At 48.1% G+C, this 16,008-nt stretch overlaps 1 protein-coding gene across 1 annotated transcript in view; it reads right to left on the reverse strand.

Moving 5' to 3' along the window:
* RNF38 (ring finger protein 38) overlaps positions 1-16,008 on the reverse strand; it is a 655,055-nt gene that overhangs the window by 257,154 nt on the left and 381,893 nt on the right. Inside the window, exon 7 of the mRNA XM_085641112.1 lies at positions 1,860-2,021. Coding sequence (XP_085497238.1) covers positions 1,860-2,021 — 162 coding nt within the window. The remainder of the gene's footprint in view (positions 1-1,859; positions 2,022-16,008) is intronic.

The raw sequence follows: 16,008 nt of genomic DNA on the forward strand, positions 1-16,008 counted from the left end.
GGGGTCATCTACGTTTTTTGTCCCGGGTTTGGTGGCCATGTAGGGAAACCTACCAAACCCAAACATTTCTGAAAACTAGACACCTGGGGGAGCCTAAGGATGTGTAGAATTCAAAGGACTTTGCTAGGTTTATACAGTGTTTTCTTTGTAATGTACTGTCTAAATCTTTTCTTTTTATTTTGTTTTTGACCATTCACAAAATGGGTGGGTTGTTAATTTCGCAACCAGACGTTCAGGATTTAAAGAGATCATCGCTGTAAACATTAAGTCACTTTATCTGCAACCAAGCACTTCTAGTTTTTGCAGTAGTATATTGTGGCGCACTTCCCAAGCGTTGCTTCTATTCATTTCATTCTATTCATTAGGGGTACAGTACCTTGTGTGGCTAATAGAGGTCCCTTTACAACTCCACAAGGACACCTAGTAACAGCCTGTGGTACTGCATCCTTGCCTTGCTTCTTGGATTTACTTTTATTACTTATGCTACTGCTGGGATATTGTTTGACAAACGAAAAACTAACAAACACCATTTGCAACACCAATAGCTCAAACTTATACTAATGCGAGACCTATTGTATTGCAAATGCTTGTTTAAATAAGCAAATAAGTCTGACTACTTGTTAATGTTTGATCAATACCCTTATGAATTATACAAAGCAAATAACCATCAAATATTCACTTGTACTTGAGCCAGAATTGTGTGACCTCCTCTGATGCATCTGTAAAATGGACCTTTTGACATGAATTTTGACCCTTTGTCTAAATTTCTGCACTCACTGCTTAGAATGTTTTCCTTTTTGCCAACGTGGTACCATGCCATAACACACACACACCCAAAGCTACTCCATGTAGTTTTCACACTGAACAGGGATTTAAAATCCCACGAACAAAGCAGCATTTGATGAAACTCAGAATTGGCTTAGAGTGTTGCACATGACATGGATGCACTTTGCAGCTATGGAGGTACAGCTCCAGTTCTAAAGAAGGGATGGACCGGCACCGGAAAAAAAGAGCTGCTGCCACTATTTTGTTGACATCTGGGTTGCCTTTATGAAGGTGTGGGATTTTAATTCTTTGCAGATTAAGCTCCGGCAGAGGAACTGCAAATGTTGCTGTCTGGAGCTAGAACCTTTCCAGAGCAAAAGGTGCACTTGACACGGAAGTTACAAAAAAAGGCACGCAGTGGTTTTTGTCATCACCCTGGAATCAAGCTGTATTTCACAATTTTGGGCGAAATACAGCAACTTTCTAATGAACAGCTAGAGGAGGAATCAACGTAAAAGCGTCAGGTACATTTAAAAAGTTGAAGAAACACTGCAGGGGCCTGAAAGTGAACTTCATAGGCTGTGCAGATTGATGCTAGACGAGGTATGTGGAGAAGACCTGTATTTGCTGCCTCCTTTGCTCCAGTCAACTTAATTGCCTGAAGATATCAATGCACCTTCCACAGACCCAGGCTGAACCTTTCCCGTCCATGATTGTATTGCAAACACTCCTTTGCAGACTCATCCATTAGATGCACAAGAAAAAGTATGTATTTCATGAACTGCTGTAACTCCATGCAAATGCTCTAATATTGTCCCATCCATATGCTAGGGCCAATTGCAATAAGAAATGGGGGGTCACCCATGTCCATCTCTGTTATTTTATATTAATGGTGTAGGTTGTGACACAGCTGAAGCAGTTTGTGGCCAGACTAAATAAAAAGAACAGGTTTTGGCTTGGTTTGATTTTATCTCAGAAGCACATGTCAAATGAATTCAGTAGTTCCAATGGCCTGTTCTACTTTACTCCACTATAGCCAGCTATTTACTTTATGCACTGTAATCTTAAAATTTATAGAAAATGTTAATACTTACAACACCAAATGACACGTCCTGGTGCAACGGATCATGTGTGAGGAACTGAAGAGGGGCTGTCGGAGGCAAAGGTGTAGCATGGGCTGATGGGGGATAGGAAAAGCTTCCAACAGGAAGGTGTTCTCCCAACATCTCCACTTCATTTTCTATCCTCTGCAGGGGCTACAGTACAAAACAAACACCATATAACATACTGGCTGCACTGGATGTAAACATTTTTACTTCAAACATAAGCCAGTGTAAAAAACAAAAAACATTTCACTTGACTGGTCTACATTTTCATCTAGTGACAGTTAGACTATGCTGATTAACATTAAGCACCGAATCAGTTTCTCTATCCCCGGCATTCGTTGCACCGCTCAAGATTCCAACCTTTTGGTGGCTTCCAGTTTGAACAAATAATTTCTATACATTTTTGTAAGACTCCAACCAGATGGTGGATGTTTTCTTACCTTTGTGCTTCAAGATATTACTACATATCCAAGATTTACACCAGATGGATATCTAATCAGGATCCCTGCATCACTTGAGGAATCAATTAATGACTCATTCCTAACTTCATTGTTGGATTCTTACATAATCACTTGGCTGCGCACATCTGTCTCCACAGTCCTGAAGAGGACCCACCGTAAACTGCCAAACTGCGCCGTCCTGCCTTTGGCGTGCCTTCGGCACGCCCGCTGCGTGCGTCCACTGCGCTTCCGCGCGGCGTCCTCCATAAAATGCTAAGTGGGGGAGGAGGAGGCGGGAGCAGGGCGGCCAATGGGTGGCTACCGGAGGAAAAGGGGGCGGGGCCGCAGGGAGGCAGCGGCGGGAAACAGAAGAAAAGTGGGCGGGCCGCAGGGGGCAGCAGCAGGGAGCGAGGGAGGCAAGGAGCGAAGGGCACAGATAAGCAGGAGCGCTAAGGAGCGCAAGACAAGACCTGTAAAACAAGCACAATAGAGGGCAAAAGGAGCAAAGCAGACGGACACTCACCGAGTGAAACAATAAAGTACAATCAATCAACACAGAGCAGGCAGCAGTAAAGGGGGCACGCCAGAGGCAGACTCACCACGTCAGCGGGAGGGGGACACGCGCACTCAGGAGGAGCCGAGCGGCGTGGGGAGTGACCCGATCTGCGAGCATACCTTACACCACCAAAACATTGGATTTGGAACCAGGGAAAGTGTGGAAAATCAAAAAGCATACTAACTATATGTCCCTGTGGGCAGCATTATGTGGGAATGACTGGCAGAAAAGCTAAAAACAAGAATATGTGAACACCGGAGCAACATCTGGTGTAAACGGAATACGACCAGAATGAGTGACCATTTCTCGACAGTGGGACACACTACAAATGTTCTTAAATGGGTCATCACTGAGCAATTGGATAACGGGATTATAAATGTAGAGAAAACACTCTTTGACAAAGAACTATGATGGATGCACTGTCTGTCTACACACAAATCAGGTTTGAATGATAAGATTCCCTGAAAAGCCGTACAACAATCAATCATTAATGACTGCCTGGGTACACCCCTGGCATTTCTATGGAGGAGCTTTGCACACCATACTATTTATTTCGGAAGGTACAAGGTGCTTCATATTACAAACTGAGACAGTAGTACGCTGTGGTTTTGCTGTCACACGAACAAGAAAATAGCCACCTCATAAATGACCAATGGAAATTCCATTATGAGTTGCTAACCTTATCATGTGTTAATATATAATTTTTATATATAATGTATGTTTTTTATATACAGGTTAGCTCGTGGTCTCGCTATGCTTGACATGCATACATAAAGAGAGTAATTATATAATGTTATGCTCTCCTAATCTGGAGGTTTGATAGGCCCTATTAGGAGTATTTGACTGGATAAAATTCATGTTATTGTCACATAATAACATGTAATGAGCCTCATTATCATTTTGATTGGCGATTAATACCTGTTGTAATCATGTTTCAATCAAATGCTGAAAAACAGAAGTTCGTGAGACCACTCTTTGAATAGTGCCACCACTCTAAAACGTGCACACAAATTTAAAGTCACATTGAGATCGTAAACACATTGCAGTCACATTGAAAACAAGTCTATTACTGGACTCACAGTGGCACACACAATGTCAGCGGCCATGCCCGCTCGCGGCTTTGCCGGTGACTGTCTTAAGTCTTTGCAGTACGAAGTCATAGTAACATTCTGAACACTGAGGACACTAAATAGGTAGTATGCGGGCTAACACCTTGACGAAGTAAGTCAGTGGGACGGGTAACCTTTACAATTACTTACCGAAGTGGAGCATTCTCCGATAAATTTCTACTCCCTCAGTGTGTGACTACAGGGTCTGTCCCCCTTGGAGTATCCCTGGCGCAAACAGCAGCAAGGTGAACCCTCGCCAAGAAAAGCAAATAGGGGAGTATTTCCTCAGCAGCAGAGTTAAAAGGATTTAAGCCCTTACATCTGCACCATATACAGAAATGCTTCCACTTGAGTTTGTATGTTCTGATGGTGCTGTCAGCTCTTGACTTAGCTATGACTTCTTTACAATCTAGTGCAATGTTCAGATCTTCAAAGTCAAAGAATTCAGGAGCCAAGCATATAACTGCAGTGAAGCTGGTTCCGGGTGACAATCTTGACCCTGGCTCTTGGTCAATAGAGTTGGTGTCGGGAAGAGCCGAATGGGCATCGCTTCTGACAACAGGAGAAGTTCTGAATATCAATGCTGCCTGGGCTATCTGGGGGCTATGAGCAGAATGCGACAGCGTTCCCACTTGACTTTCGTAAGGACTCTGGGAATTAGTGGTATGGGGGAAAAGCGTACGCATAGATCCCTGACCAGCACATCGAAGGCGCATTCCCCCGAGACCCCAGGAGAGGGAATCTGCTTGCAAAGAATCGGCATTTGAAATTGGCCTGGGTTGCTAAGAGATCCAGCTCTGGCTTTACCCATATCGCAAATATCCTGTCCAGTTGTGATTGTTCCAGCTCCCACCTCGTGACAGTTTTAGTGCTAGCCTCTGTAATCGTTGCTGTCTTTCCTGAGAAAGGAAGGCCTTGTTCTGAATTGTATCCAGAATTGCTCCCAGAAAAACCAATCTCTGGCATGGAATGAGTGAAGATTTTTGATAATTTAATGATAGGCCTAATCACTGGAACACAGAAATGCAATCTCTTGTTGCCGCTTCCACTAGATGAACTAATGGCGCTTTCAGAAGCCAATTGTCGAGGTATGGGAATACCTGATGACCACTGTCCATTAATGCAGCTGCTACTGGCGCCATGAATGTTGCGAAAGTTCGCTGAGCCGATTTTAGGCCAAAGGGAAGGACTCGGAATTGGTAATGGGTACCAGCCACTGTGAACCTGAGAAACTTCCTGTGTTTTGGGTGAATAGGGATATGGAAATACGCATCTTCGAGGTCCAAAGAAGTCATGAAGTCGCCACTGTTGAGGCGGCGCAAGATGTCTGCTAGAGTGACCATCCTGAATGTTTGAGACTTCAAGAATTTGTTTAACTTTCTGAGGTCTAGGATAGGTCTCCACTCTCCTGATTTCTTGCGAATGAGGAAAAAACGGGAGTAGAAACCCATCCTCCTCTGCGAAAAAAGGGACCTTCTCTATCGCTCCTTTTTGAAGCATGATCTTCACTTCTTTTTTGAGAAGATGCAGACGAGGGGGGTGCGATCCGATCCCCGGGGGGGGGGGGGGCTATTGGGTGGTATCTGGGTAAACTCCAAGGTGTGGCCGTGGGGTACGAGATCTAGGACCCACTTGTCTGAGGTAATGTTGCGCCACTGTTGAAAATGCTTGGAGAGTTTCGCACTTTTTAAGGCGAAAGGAGAACTCGCTGGTACCCAACTGAACTCATTGCTTGCGGCCAGAGTCACGGCCTTGGGATGCTGGTTTCCGTCTTGATCCCCGACGAGAGAAACCAGCCGTAGTTGGTTGACGGTTATATTGCTGTTGGTATCCCTGTCGATACTGCGGTTGGTAAGACTTGTAGGTCTGAGAACGCTGGTAATTTCCCCTGTAGTTTGAAAAACCTCAGCCTCAAGCGCCTCGGAAGGGAACCTTGCCATACTGGAGGCTACCCAATACCCTGGCAGTATCCGTATCTTTTTTGATTGTAGTCAAAGCCTCATCAATGTGACTACCAAAAAGGCTATCCCCATCAAAGGCCATGTCAAGAATTTTTGACTGCACTTCAGGGCGAAAACTGGTTGCTTTCAGCCAACCTTGACGCTGTAGGACGGCAGCTCCCACACACTGCCTAAAACTGGTTGTGGCAATGTCCATAGCAATGTCAATCAGCTCAGACGCTGCTCTTTCACCGTCAGCGATGATCTTAGCAAACTCCTCTTTATTTGCTTCTGGGAGGAAGAATTATATCTCCCCTACATCCGTCCATAGCTGTCGATCATATCTGCTCAAGATTGCTAGAGCATTTGCCTCTCTTACAGAAATCGCTGCCATAGATGAGAGGTAACAGGGCAGACGGATTTTTAGAGCGCCTTTGAGCCGCCTGAGAAATTACTGAGTCCGCCTTGGGATGGCCAGTTAAACAGGCAGGAGAATCCTCAGGGGCTCTATACTTTTTTTCAAGTCTCGGTAGTACAGGGACTACAGAGGCTGGTGTCTTCATCACTTTCACCCCCTCCTGTCAAATGTGATCAATGGTAGGTATGGACCTCACACTTTTCCTGGATTGCTCTTTAAAGTCATGCAAAAAACAGTCTTCTTGATGAACGACAGTTGGCAAGTGGAACCTACTAGCAGCCCTTTCCATAATATTGTGGAAACCTCCTATGTCCTCAGGAGGTGAATCCGAAGGGCGCGGAGGTGGAGGTGATGGTTTTGGTATCATGTAATCATCCCAGTCATCTGCGGGTGTCGTAGGATCAGGAATTTCACCCTCTTCCGGCTCTTGGTCAGAGGTAGCAGGGTCCTCTTGTGGAGGTATCGGGATAGTAGGATTTGATATAACAGGAGGCGGCAGTGGTGGTAAAACTGCTGGCTGTAGTGGTGGAGGCACTATAACTTCCTGCTCTTGAGGAGGAAATCTTTTCCTATAATCCTGCAGCATACTTTGGAGATCTAATAGTAATGCTGGTGGAAATTGGGCAGGTAGTTGCACAGGCTGCTCAAAGTATCTATATTGCCGGTAATGAGGAGGAGGGGCTTCATACTGTTGGTAATAGTGTTCCTCTTCGGCATAGTCGTCGTCCTCCTGACATTTAACATTTAGTTGTGAGGGGCTACAAGCTGCTCCAAATTGACCCTCATCATCTGTATCTTCCACATCCAGAAGATTACTGGGCGGCAAAGGTGAAATCTTTGGGGTTTTAAACTCCATGCGCGCCCTCTGCAATACCGGCGTCAAAAAACCAGTATAAATCACTGCTGGTGGAATTCTGGTCATCGACGGATTCATCGTCGACGGTGGTATTGCCGCCGTCGACTGTGCCGTCGTCGACGATGGTATCGTCGCAGACGTCGGTGTCATCGATGTTGCCGTCAACGCAGTCGTCATCGACGCTGCCGTCGACGATGGTGTTGTCGCTGGTAATGATCCCATCGTCGGCGATGGTTTTCTCGACGACGAATGGCTCGTCAACGACGCAGTCGACGTCGAAGCCCTTGATTTTGAAGCTTTCGATGAAGGAGGTGTCGGAGACGATAAAGGTAATGTCGTTGTAATAGATCCCTTGAGACTCGCCGTCGACGAGCTGATCGTTGCTGAAGGCTTATAAGACGTCATCATCGTCGTTTTGACAGTTGAAGAGGTAACAGGCAAGGTTAAGGTGGTTTTCTTTCCAGATTTCATAGAAGTTCCTGCTGGCTGAGGGGATGAAATCCCTGAGGAGACTTTATATTTTTTCTCCTGATTAAGGGATTCTTTTGCCATGAGAGAGGTTTTAGGTTGTTTCCTTTTCTCCTCAGGCTGGCCCACTGGCGACCTCTGCCTCTTATGAGACCTGGAGGAAGTATTACTCTCCGCATCTGAAGTAGCTTCATTCTTCTTTTTTTGCCATAATAAAAGCCGCCCCTCTCTATCCTTTAGAGTTTTAGATGGGAAAGTGCAGCATATCTTACAGTGCCTTGCTTCATGCTTTGGGTAAAGGCAATAAATACAGTCTTTGTGGGCATCATCAACGTGAAAGTTTTTCTTCCCACAGGACTGGCAAGGTCTGAATAAACCTTTAGAATCCGACATAATCCTGATAAAGTATAAGATATACACTTAACTGAAGCTGTAGAACTGAGCCAAGCTCAGGGAGACTTCCTTACACAACGAAGTGCGGTGAAAATCTGAGGGACTCAGCTTCTCTTAGGAAGGTTCTACAGGGTGCTAGTAGCTAATTGGTTGTGTTTTTTAGTTTGGTCTCTTTTACAAAAGGAGACATAGGCTATGTAATGCATGTTTGCATACATTAGGCCTATGGTTTTTTACTATTTACTGCTATGTTATTTGTGCCGCGGGACTCCCACTACTACGACGGGGAATCATTCAGGCATGTGAATCTATGAAAGATACCCCAATAGTGGATCACAGTGCTTGCCAAATTTATCTCAATTCAATTCAGCAATTCTCTTGATTCCATGCATCCAACCGGGTCAACTGGACACAAAGATAACAGATGAGATGTATACAAGAACCTCTGGACCTATGGCACTGCCAAAATTACCGCTAATTCTAGAGGCACGCATAAAGTTTACCCACGGTACTGCCTGGATCTTCTCGGTGGAATGTTCAGAAGTGGAGTCTTCAATGGGCAGGCACTTCCCACAATATGTAATAACCATATGTCTTTTGTTACTTTATGAGACACTTTCATGAGATCTACAATGCTTCACCTACCAGGGTGGTAACCAATCAAGATTATGTAGGGAAGCCAATGCCTGGGTGTAGTTGGTGCTTTTTCTGCAGAAGCAGATGTTTGGTTTGTTCCTTTTCATGTGATGTCGCCTCAGACTGCAAATGCAAAAACAACAGTTGATGGACAGAATGCAGAACAATGTCATACATTCATCCCAGTACAGAGATCTGGGCCTAAAGCCATCGTTTTTTTGCTCACCATGCCATTCCAGTTTGAACCCAGCCATATGCAAATCAGTCTTGACCCTGTGCCTCATGGGAACAATCCAGCCCGAACTGCCAATCCAGACCCTCCCTGGACTGGAAACAAGCATCCTAGGACCGGTTTCGGGGTTTCACCCCTCTTCAGCCAGGATCAATTAATCAATCATAACATTTGTATAGCGCACTACTCACCCGGAAGGGTCTCAAGGCGCTTGGGGGAGGGGGGCCGCTACTGCTCGAACAGCCAGGTCTTGAGTTGTCTCCTGAAGGCGAGGTGGTCCTGGGTCAGCCGAAGGTGGATGGGGAGGGAGTTCCATGTCTTGGCCGCCAGGTAGGAGAAGGATCTGCCTCCGGCGGTGGCTCTTCGGATGCGTGGTACGGCGGCGAGGGCGAGGCTAGCGGACCGTAGCTGGCGGGTGGGCGTGGTGAAGGTCAGGCGGTCGTTGAGGTACTTGGGTCCCAGGTTGTGGAGAGACTTGTGTGCGTGGGTGAGGAGCCTGAACGTGATCCTCTTGTTGACGGGGAGCCAGTGCATGTTCCTCAGGTGGCCGGAGATGTGGCTTCGTCGAGGGATGTCCAGGATGAGTCGGGCGGAGGCGTTCTGGATGCGTTGTAGTCTTTTTGTAGCTTGGCTGTGGTTCCGGCGTAGAGGGTGTTTCCGTAGTCCAGACGGCTGGTGACGAGGGCCTGAGTGACCGTCTTCCTGGTTTCGGTCGGGATCCATCGGAAGATCTTGCGGAGCATGCGGAGGGTGTGAAAGCATGAAGAGGAGACGGCGTTGACTTGTCTGGTCATCGAGAGGGAGGAGTCCTGGATGAAGCCCAGGTTGCGTGCGTGGTCTGTCGGCTTGGGGGCGGTGCCCAGGGCTGGGGGCCACCAGGAGTCGTTCCAGGCGGAGGGTGATGGTCCGAGGATGAGGACTTCCGTTTTGTCTGAGTTCAGTTTCAAGCGGCTGTTCTTCATCCACTCGGCGAAGTCTTTCATTCCTTCGTGGAGGCTGGTTCTGGCGGTGTCGGGGTCTCTGGTGAGGGAGAGGATCAGCTGGGTGTCGTCGGCGTAGGAGATGATGTTGAGGTTGTGTTGGCGTGCGATGGCTGCGAGAGGTCTCATGTAGACGTTGAAGAGGGTGGGGCTGAGTGATGATCCTTGCGGGACGCCGCAGATGACTTCGGTGGCCTCGGACCGAAACGGTGGGAGGTGGACTCTTTGTGTTCTTCCAGCGAGGAACGAGATGATCCACTTCAATGCCTTCTCTTGGATGCCGGTGTTGCTGAGGCGTTGGACTAGGGTGCGTTGGCAGACAGTGTCGAACGCGGCGGAGAGGTCCAGGAGGATGAGTGCCGCTGTTTCCCCGTTGTCGAGAAGGGCTCGAATGTCGTCGGTGGCTGCGATGAGGGCGGTCTCGGTGCTGTGGTTGGCTCTGAAGCCGGACTGCGAGGGGTCAAGGGATCCGTTCGTCTCGAGGAAGGCGGCAAGCTGTCTGTTGGCGATCTTCTCAATGACTTTGGCAAGAAAAGGGAGGAGCGAGATGGGGCGGAAGTTTTGGAGGTCGGTGGGGTCCGCTGTAGGTTTCTTCAGTAGGGCGCTGAGCTCGGCATGCTTCCAGCTCTCCGGGAAGGTGGCGGTGTCGAAGGAGGTGTTGATGACGTCTCGGAGTTGGGGTGCGATGGTGGAGTCGGCCTTGTTGAAGACGGGTGGGGGCAGGGGGCAGTCGAAGATCCGGAGTGGATGGTGTTCATCGTGCGGGCTGTGTCTTCGGTGGTCACTGCGGTCCAGGTGCGGAGGGTGGCGGTGGGGTGCGTTGGTTCGATGGTTGGGTGCGAGAATGGTGCGCCGAAGCTGTTGTGGATGTCGGCAATCTTGCGGTGGAAGAACGAGGCGAGTGAGTCGCAGAGATCTTGTGACGGGGTGATGTCGTTGTTGCCGGTGCTGGGGTTGGAGAACTCCTTGACGATGCTGAAGAGTTCCTTGCTGTCGTGGGCGTTGTTGTCCAGTCGATCCTTCAGTGATTTCTTCTTGGTGGTGCGGATGAGCTGGTGGTGCTTGCGGGTCGCGTGTTTGAGGGCGGTCATGTTGTCAGTGGTCCGGTCGAGGAGCCAGGCTTTCTCGAGGGTGCGGCAGGTCTTCTTGGAGTCCTTGAGTTTGTCGGTGAACCAGGGGGCCTTCTTGCTTCTGGGTCTGCTGGGAGGGTTCTTCAGTGGTGCGAGGTCGTCGGCGCAGGCGATCAGCCACTGCGTGAAGTTGCGGGCTGCTTCGTTGGGGTCCGGTGTGCTGGCAGGTGGGTTCTGGCTGAGTGAGGTGGTGAGCTGGTCGGCGGTGATCTTGCTCCAGCTTCTGTGAGGAGCCTGTTGCGGTTGGTGGTGGTTTTTCTGAAGCTGAAGAGGACGCAGCTGTGGTCGGTTCAGTGAAGTCCGGTGGAGTGGCTGAAGGCGATGTGCTTGCTTGTTGAGAAGACGGGATCAAGCGTGTGGCCGGCGTAGTGGGTGGGGGTGTTGACCAGTTGCTTGAGTCCGAGGTTGGCGAGATTGTCCAGCAGGGTGACGGTGTTGCGGTCCTTGTTGTTCTCCAGGTGGAAGTTGAGGTCCCCTAGGAGGATGTAGTCGGCGGAGGGGAGGGCATGTGGGCTGATGAAGTCTGTGATGTCTTCGCTGAATTGTGTGCGTGGTCCCGGGGGTCTGTAGATGAGGGTGCCTCTGAGGGTCGTCTTAGGGTCGGTGTGAATCTGGAAGTGGAGGTGTTCGTCGGCGGTGAAGGTGTCGTCGGCGTCGGTCTAGTGGCAGGAGAGGCCTCAGACTGCAAAGCAATTTCCGCTCCTGCTGAATTTGATGCAATCAGAAGGCCAGAGATAACATGAATTTATAAAATATGTAGCTCATTAAGGAACTCTTGGAAATCTTGTGTCTTTATATCTATGGAAATAATATTTAAGTCCCTGCACTTTTTTCTAAGAGGATTTATCATTCTCATGGGTTGGACCCCCTACATAGATTCTTGCTATGTAATGAAATAGACTATGAAGTCATTAGTAGGTATATTCATTAGCGGGTAGGTTTTAATAACTGCAGAGACAAACCGAGAAGTCAATTGTGTAGCTGTTTTAACCAAAAAAACATCTCTGTCCTACAAGTGACTAAAATGCTACTTTAGTGACTTTAAGCACTGACAAATTATCCACACTGGATCCAGGAACGAAGAACCAAAGACACTACAGGCCTAGAGGGAATCGGATTATGGCAAATATGGAGAACCTAACCAGAAAGGGATCTTCAGCTTTGTTGTTTCTCTAATCATGAGTTAATAAAATGTGACGATTACGGTGAATAGAGTGGTGATGGGACAAGCTTGAAATGGGATTCAAAGAGCCATAGTTGCAGGTATTGGAGTAACCCCCACCCACTACATCAACAAAGAACACAAAAATGGGTGACTTAACCTGCTATGCAAGTTAATCACAGAGGGTAGTGCAGGTGGAGAGAGACATGGTAAGTTTGATACGAGAATCCAACGGTCAGACACCCCCACATTTGTTTGCCCCACACTCTTTTCTTCAGCATGAAGAACAAATGTTACTTACCTGTAAACTGTGGTTCTCCAGTATTGGTGTCTTTCATAGATTCACATGCTTGAATATTCCCCGTCGTCGAAGTGGGAGTCCCACGGTATATATAAAAAGCAATAAGTATCATGTATATATACGTATACACATACCTAACCACATAAGAGTATATACATACCCAAATAAACATCTATATATAGTTCAAATAACATATCAAGTTAAAAATACCATAGGATAGCATTGAGACATAGGAAAGCATTGAGAAAAAGAATCACTTTGCTAACCTATCACTGTCACTTTATAGTCCAAACTCCAGCCAATCAGGCGCTAGCACCCTCTAGAACCTTCTCCTCAGAGGCTCAGGCCCTCAGATTCTCGAGCACGAGAGTGACCATAGAGCCGAAAGAGGAGAAGAGAGCCTCTGAGGGGAGGAGGGTGGGTCGCATGTGAATCTATGAAAGACACCAATACTGGAGAACCACAGTTTACAGGTAAGTAACATTTGTTCTTCTCCAGTATTTGGGGTGTCTTTCATAGATTCACATGCTTGAATAGAATAGTAAGCAGTAAACAGTATTTGGCTGACCAAGCCGTATTGATATTGCATGTAATACAAACAATGTATTTAAAACGCAATAATAATAATAATAATACCCCAGGAGGAGGGAAGTAGCAGAGGCTCACCTTATTTAAACAGATTTCGTAGAACTGCCTGTCCCACAGCCGTGTCTGCTTCGTTAATGGATTCCAGACAGTAGTGCTTCGTAAACGTGTGCCTGCTGGACCACGTAGCTGCCCGGCATATTTGATGGATGGGCACACCAGCGAACAGGGCAGTGGAAGATGACATAGCCCTCGTTGAATGGGCTCTCACTCCCGAAGACAGAGGCTTACCAGCCTTTTGATGGCAAAAAGAGATTGCTGATGAAACCCAACGGGCAATAGTAGGTTTGGTGACAGACTGTCCTTTGCAAGCACGCCCGTAGGCCACAAACAACTGGTCAGATTTGCGAAAGGATTGAGTCCTGCTAATGTAGAATTTTAGACATCTCTTCAAGTCCAGAGAGTGTAAGCTTTGCTCCGCCGGGGTTTGTGGATGCGGGAAAAAAGTCTTTAAGAGCACTGGTTCGTTAAGATGGAAATCGGATGGCACTTTAGGTATAAAAACCGGATTAGTGCGGAGGATGACACAATCCGATCTGAATTGAAGGAACGGAGGCTTTATTGTAAAAGCGTGAATGTCACTGACTCTGCGGGAAGAGGTCAGAGCAAGGAGGAGGGCCACTTTCCAAGTTAAAAATTTGACATCCGCTGAGTGGATAGGTTCGAAGGGCGCCTTCATAAGCTGAGCCAGCACGATGTTCAGGCGCCACGTGGGTGGAGGACGCCGAATGGGCGGGAACATGCGGAAGAGACCCTTGAAAAATTGTTGTATGACTCTGGATGAATAGAGAGAGGACGAGCCATCTTGTCGGTAGCGAGATATTGCCGCTAGAAATACCTTTAAGGTAGAGTGTGATAATCCAGACTGCGCTAGTTGTAGGAAGAACGGCAGAATGTGTTCTGGAGGAGCGTGCACAGGATGAATGTGGGCGGAAGCACACCAATGACAAAATCGCTTCCATTTGAGCTTATACGTTTTCACTGTGGATGGAGCTCTTGCCTTAGCTAACACCTCCCTGCAGGCTGGAGGAATGTTCAAATGAGCAAATTCAAGGTGCTCAGGTTCCAAGCCGACAAGCTGAGAGATCTGGGATTCGGATGGCATATCCGACCATCGTTCATTGTGAGCAGATCCGGCTTCAGGTGGAGAAGGATGGGCTCGCGTTGGGATAGGAGAAGCAACTCCGAAAACCATGCCTGCCGAGGCCACCGTGGAGCTATTAGAAGTACATGGCACGGTTGTTGTCTCATCTTCCGCAGCACTCGTGGAATCAACGGAATCGGCGGAAAAGCGTACGCAAATATCCCGTACCAATTGATCGAAAGGGCATTTCCGCACGACCCTTCGTGGGGAAACCAGCTTGCGTAGGACTGGCATTTTGCATTCTGCGGGGTTGCGAAGAGGTCGATTGTCGGGTGACCCCAAAGGTCGAAGACGAATTCCAGCGTCGGTTGATGTAACTCCCACTCGTGGGTTGATGATGCTGACCGACTGAGTGCATCCGCCAGAGTATTGGAAATGCCGGGCAGATGAATTGCTTGAATCGTCATCTGATGGAGTATGGCCCAACTCCAAATCCTCTGCGCCAGACGGGAGAGCAGTGGAGATCTCGTCCCGCCCTGTTTGTTCAGGTAGTGCATGCACGTGGTGTTGTCCGTCTGAATGAGGACTGACTTCCCTTGGAACTGCAGGCGGAAGGATTTCAACGCCAAGAAAATGGCCATCAGTTCCAGTCTGTTGATGTGCCAGCAACGCTGAGCCGCTGACCATAGGCCCTTGACGGATAGATCTTGAAAATGTGCGCCCCAACCCTCCATGGATGCGTCCGTGGTAAGGACGGGTTCTGGGGTTGACGACAGAAAGGATGTTCCTGCTGCGATGTTGGCAGGACAAGTCCACCAATGCAGCGCTTGAGCCATGCGGGGTGACACCACGACCTGATCGTTGAAGGAACCGGAAACCTGGCGCCACTGCTTGTCTAACTCCTCTTGGATGATGCGACTTTTTAGTCTGCATAGAGGGATCAAAGCGATGCAGGAGGACGCCATTCCCAGAAAGGATTTTAATATGCGGACTGAAACTGACTGCTTTGCTGCGATGGAGCTCGCAAGCTGTTGAATCCGTTCCTGACGTTCTGCTGAAGCGAAGGCCATGGTTGTGCTCGTATTGATACAAGCGCCGAGAAAAGTCTTGCACGTAGTCGGCGTGAGTTGAGATTTTTGCACATTGATCGACAACCCCAGGGACTGAAACAGATCGAGACAGCGCTGGGTATCGAGGGCCGCCTGGTGAGAGGATTGAGCTTTGATGAGGCAATCGTCCAGGTAGGGGTATATCTGAATACCCTCTTGTCGTAAGTGAGCCACCACCGGGGCTAGGAATTTTGTAAAGACCCGCGGGGCTGAGCAGAGTCCGAAGGGTAGGACTTTGAATTGGTAGTCCCTGTGGCCCACTCAAAACCGTAGGTATTTCCTGTGGCGTGGTAGAATGGGCACATGGAAATATGCGTCCTGCAGATCGATCGTTGTCATGTAATCCTCCTGAGAAAAGAATTGGAGGATGTCCTTCAATGTGAGCATCCGAAAGGACTGAGTCTTGAGAAATTTGTTGAGCAATCTGAGATCGAGGATCGGACGCCATTCCCCTGATTTCTTTAGTATGAGGAAAAAACGGGAATAGAATCCCAACCCTCTTTGATATTTCGGAACCACTTCGATGGCACCCTTGTTTAACATTATTTGGATTTGTTTGAAAAGTTCTCTGAGATGGGCGGGTGGTGGCCCGGATGGCGGTGTGCGTGGAGGAACCTTCACAAACTCTAGGGCGTGGCCCCTTGAAATTATATCCAGGACCCAGCGGTCCGAAGTGAT

This window comes from Triturus cristatus, chromosome 2_2 (assembly GCF_964204655.1).
Source record: "Triturus cristatus chromosome 2_2, aTriCri1.1, whole genome shotgun sequence".
Lineage (NCBI taxonomy): Eukaryota > Metazoa > Chordata > Amphibia > Caudata > Salamandridae > Triturus > Triturus cristatus.